Source organism: Solanum stenotomum, chromosome 6 (genome assembly GCF_019186545.1).
Source record: "Solanum stenotomum isolate F172 chromosome 6, ASM1918654v1, whole genome shotgun sequence".
Classification (NCBI taxonomy): Eukaryota; Viridiplantae; Streptophyta; class Magnoliopsida; order Solanales; family Solanaceae; genus Solanum; species Solanum stenotomum.
This window is the reverse complement of record NC_064287.1, coordinates 62,164,700-62,169,542: the sequence shown is the minus strand read 5'-3', so window position 1 is coordinate 62,169,542 and position 4,843 is coordinate 62,164,700. Positions and strand designations below refer to the sequence as shown.

Here is a 4,843-nt window from a genome sequence, read left to right as displayed (position 1 = left end):
ATTTTCTAAAATTCTGATATCAATGCTATAAAATGCTAAATGCCGCACTCGATTAAATGTTGAGTCACGTACCTTGAGGACTCGGGGATCTATTCACCCTTAATACAGTTTTTCCGTATTAAAATATCAAGTGTTTAATTGTCAGTTGAGGCAAAGTTAAAATGTCTATATCCCATAATACTAATAAAAGATTTGCAGTCATCTTTGACTAACAAAAAGTGTGTTTAAGTTATTCATAATATTCCAATAGTGATACAAATACAAAATGCTTTAAGCCTTTAACACACATTGAACTATCATATTAAGAAAGAAAACTTTGACTAATTAAACTATAGAGTAAAACAAAATCACACGTCTCAAACTCAAAATAGGCATTTTCCACACTTAAAACACACACACACACACACTTAATACCAATATTCAACACTTAATTTCTTCTACGACAATTCTTCCTAATTTCACCATTCGATCCCGTAAGTGGACGAATATCGCCCATCTTGATCATAGCAGTCACAAAATCAGAGTTGAAACTACTAGGATTATTGATGTAAGACCTAACGATCGAATCAGCAGATCCCCCATTGAATAATTGTTGATCGGAATGTAGAAGACCCTTTTTATTCACAAGATTCTTGAAGTAATTGTTATCGAATTTCGAAGGTGTTTGAAGATCTAGAGGCGCTAAGTTGTTGTCACCTGATCCTGAGTTTCTTGGACAACTATTTTGCCTTGTTCTTGCAAATGATGAATCTATGCTGTTGGTCTCATTGTATATACGTGCCCTAAATGTTGTGCATCTTGCTTGTCCAATTGTGTGAGCACCTATGAAACACAAACATAGAAACAATCAAATTTTATATATGAAATTTCCTCTGTTTTTGGAGGGTGGAGTGTATTCAGGGGCGGATGTTCAGTATTTTTAAAATTTGATTTCACAATTGGTAATTGAAAGTAGATACTTATTAAAAAAACAAACTTTCAAAGTTCAGTAATACGATAAATTAAACTTCGATTCGGTAATTACATATTCGTTCATAATTTGTCCAATATTTGGCTTATTAGCTTTTAGAGATATCACTAATGTTAGATCTTCATTCTCAAGCCCTAATTTTATGAATTTGTCGATATAGGTCAATCAAGATACCCAAAATCACCGTAAATGTTATCCATAAAAGAACTTTGTTTAAAGTTACTGAGGTCTGAGGCAGTGACGAAGTCAAAAATTTTGTTAAGCATGTTCAAGATTTAATATATATGTATGAAAATAATTGTTGACCAATATATTTTGTATAATTTTCTTTCTATATATTTTGACAAACTGGATACCCTAAGCTATATGTGACTACACTACTGCAGTGAGGAGTATGGTGAGATAGATCAAAAATGAAATTACACCCCCACCCCCCGGCCCCCTAAGTGAAAGTCTTGAGTTTGAAATTTTGTAACGGTAATCCTCCTGTCAAGAAATACTTTCCTCTTATGACTTTTGACTAATAAGTCTTGATGTGCATAGTTACGCAATAGAATATCTATACTTATATTAGGTACTAGGTAGTACCAGAAAGAATGCAAGTTGATTCAGACACGACCATCATTATAAATAAGAAAAAAAGTAGGGGAAAAAGAACAAACCAGATAAGGCAACCATATCCTTGGTAGAAAGGCCAACAGCACTAAAACTTGAGATGAGTCTATTTAGGTTAGAAGTAGAAGCTGGAATGCTGCTGTTGGCAGCACCTTGGCTTGCAGTCCTGGCATCTCTTCTGCCCAATTTTACATTCCAATTAGGCCCTCCAACCTACATAAGTCACAAAAATAATTAGATGAAAATAAACTTTAAAATACATTTGTTTTACTTGAAAAGTCAATCACTATAATAATACTACCTCTATTTCAAAGGTGGTGAATGTTCAGGCAACCAATCAACCGAGCTACTAAATTTTTTAATATATACATATCAACATATACATTGATAGACACTGCTATTGTATATATAGTGTATAGATATGTATATTATATGTATATTTAGTATAAAGTATATACTACCTATAAACTTTGTACCTCTCTGTTCTAATTTGTGTGATGTAGTTTGATTGAACATATGGAAATACTTTGCAATGTTCTAAAAATTATCCTTAAAATAAATAAATTTTTAAATAAAAGAATACACTTTTGTAGACCTTTTACCAAATAAGTGGGACCCACTAGAGAGAAAATGTTGATACTATCATTAAACATTTGTCAAATAAAAAAAATGATATTTTTTAACCGACTAAAATGGAAAGTATGTAAACTAAATGATAAATGGTTCAGGCCCGTAATTATCTCAAAATTGAAATTGGGAAGTAACTAGGACTTACAATGACAACAGAATCACGAGCCGTAACAGCTAAAATATCAGCACAAGAAACAACGCCTGGGCATGCTTTTTCTACAGCAGATTTGATGTTGTCAATGACTTCAAATCCTCTAACAGAATTCACATTTGGAGCAGCCCTTTTTTCTCCAGTAAAGCTTGATGTGTCATCAAGGAGTAGTGATCCATCACATCCCTAAAAGAGAAAAAAATTGAGCAATAATTTAGATAACCAAAAAACAAAGTAGTAGGGGCTAACTAATCAAAACTACTCACTCCGTTAATTTTTACTTGTTCAATCCAGTAATGACCTAACATATTTTTTAAGGAGTAATAAATAAAATGACAATTTTACTAATTATACTCTTTAAGCTTTGGAAAATTAACTATAGTTACTAATAATAATAAATTAGTAAAAATTAAGTAATAAATCATCTCTTGACTTCTTGAATTTGATAAGTAAAAGTGAACATATATTTTTAGTATAATAAACGGACAGAATATTTTTGTAAGTACATATAATAACAAATGAATGATACATGTGACCAATTGATGAATAGTATATATACCTATGTGAAAAGTTTCACTAAGGATGTTAACTAAGATTCGATTTATATATATAATATATTTTTTTGATAAAACGTTATTCTAATATAACTGACCGTACTTCACTCTATGAGATTTATTATATTGGTGCCAGATATTAAAAGTTTTTTTTTTTTGGACTACAATATAATAACCACCTTACTGTACTAATGCATAAACGTTAGAGTCAAAGTCAGAGTCAAAACAAAGAAAATTCTATAAAATAATGAAGAAATAAGAAATTTAACAAAAAATGGTAGGGATAATTTTACGTTAACGAAACAATCATGGAAGAAAAGCCTAAGAAGCGAAGCGCCCATTCGGGTTTCTTTTTGGATAGCTGATTGCACTGTTGATTTCACAGTTTGATAAAGTTTAGGACATGATTTTGAGTAAAAACTAGTTGAAAGTTGTGCTGATGAACTTCCAATTAGTAAGGTCACAAGCAAAAATGAAAAAACCATAGTATTATTTTTTGAAGAAGCCATTACAAAAGTTGACTAATATTTAGAGAGTGGAAAATATAATAAAAATAGAGAAGAATAAAGTGTGGTGTGCACAAGTTATTGAGAAATGTCTAAGTATTTATAGGGAATTTTTCGTAAATTATTGGATAGAGAAATTAATTAAGTTGGCTCAAGGTAATTGATTTGGGTAGGTTACCTAACATGTACGAATTGTAGATTGATTTGCATGGCATTCCAAGTTTGAAAAAGTATTAATTAATTAAAGGAAACAAACCAATAGTTAGTTAGTTATGATTAGTACTATATGAGTTCAAGTTCAATGCATTAATAATTAATATACAAAATATTTCTATAATTATCATGTAACTCATAATAGTACAATTAAAATCTAGTGAATTATCATGTCACTTTTAATAGTACAGTTAAAATCTGATTGTAGTGGTAGCATTCATTTGAAATTTCATAATTGTTATAGTGATGTATTGTTATATAGGTAGTATCCTGACATATGACGATTAGATCTCATTTAACTATAATAAATAAAAGTATCCAAAAAAAAAATAAGTTTAATAATATTGATAATACAATTAAATAATAAAAGTGTTTTCTCTCTATTAACTTAAGATTTTAAATGAGATGATCACACATTTCAATATGATATCAGAGCAAACAGTGGTCTTAAGATCGAATCTCATCGCCACCTATATAAAAAAGAATTCTCACTTTAACAATCGATGCTAATCAACTATTTTAATTAGCTAACATGTCTATATCATGCTTGATATGGACATCGAACTACAAGTGTTGTAAGTCAACTAACCGACAAGATCAGTTGTGATGAAATGGTAAGTACTCCTCTATCCTTAATCAAGAGATCACGGGTTTGAGTTCCCTTTGTTAGAGGGCGTTTTACCCCCAATGTGAGACTTTCTGATGCAAACCCAAATTTAGTCAGATTCCAATGTGGATACCAGACACAATTACTCGATAATTAAATAGTCAATAAAATTGAATAATATACATCAGATCCCAGTATATATTATTAACTTATAAATGTGTGAAGAAAAGTAGAAGAAATTAAGAAGTTAAATGATTAATTTACTACTTTGTCAAAGGATGGGACCCAAATAAACACAATAATCTTATAATTTGGTGAACACCAAAGACAATTAATGGGGGAATAATTAAAGGTACAAATTGACTTCTGTTTTGTTTGGATAAAGAAACTACCTTTAGTTACAAGTGTTTTGAGAATCTTTGAACTAGAAAATTGGCAAAGACAATAAAAGATTGAACATAATCTCAAACAAGTTAAATTGTATATTATATAGTGTTAGGGTTTTGCCCTGATTTTCTTACCATAATTTAAGATTTATTTTTCCTTAAAGAAAAGACAAAACATTACCATAAATGTTTTTACTTTTCTTGAAAGGAA

General features: G+C 30.1%; 1 protein-coding gene across 1 annotated transcript; it reads right to left on the bottom strand.

The window, feature by feature from the left end:
• Positions 1-203: 203 nt before the first annotated feature.
• On the bottom strand, positions 204-3,501 carry LOC125866707 (peroxidase P7-like). The gene is made up of 4 exons (XM_049547030.1): positions 3,214-3,501; positions 2,361-2,552; positions 1,633-1,798; positions 204-822 (listed from the first exon to the last, which is right to left on the bottom strand). The coding sequence occupies exons 1-4, from the start codon at positions 3,427-3,429 to the stop codon at positions 428-430; spliced, it is 969 nt and encodes a 322-aa protein (XP_049402987.1). The 5' UTR covers positions 3,430-3,501; the 3' UTR covers positions 204-427.
• Positions 3,502-4,843: the final 1,342 nt, after the last annotated feature.

Excerpts from the sequence above, each read along its gene's own strand:
- LOC125866707 (XM_049547030.1), bottom strand. The coding sequence starts at position 3,429 with ATGGCTTCTTCAAAAAATAATACTATGGTTTTTTCATTTTTGCTTGTG. Across the intron at positions 1,799-2,360 it reads CTCGTGATTCTGTTGTCATT|GTTGGAGGGCCTAATTGGAA; the intron begins GTAAGTCCTAGT and ends TGACTTATGTAG. Across the intron at positions 823-1,632 it reads GGATATGGTTGCCTTATCTG|GTGCTCACACAATTGGACAA; the intron begins GTTTGTTCTTTT and ends TGTGTTTCATAG.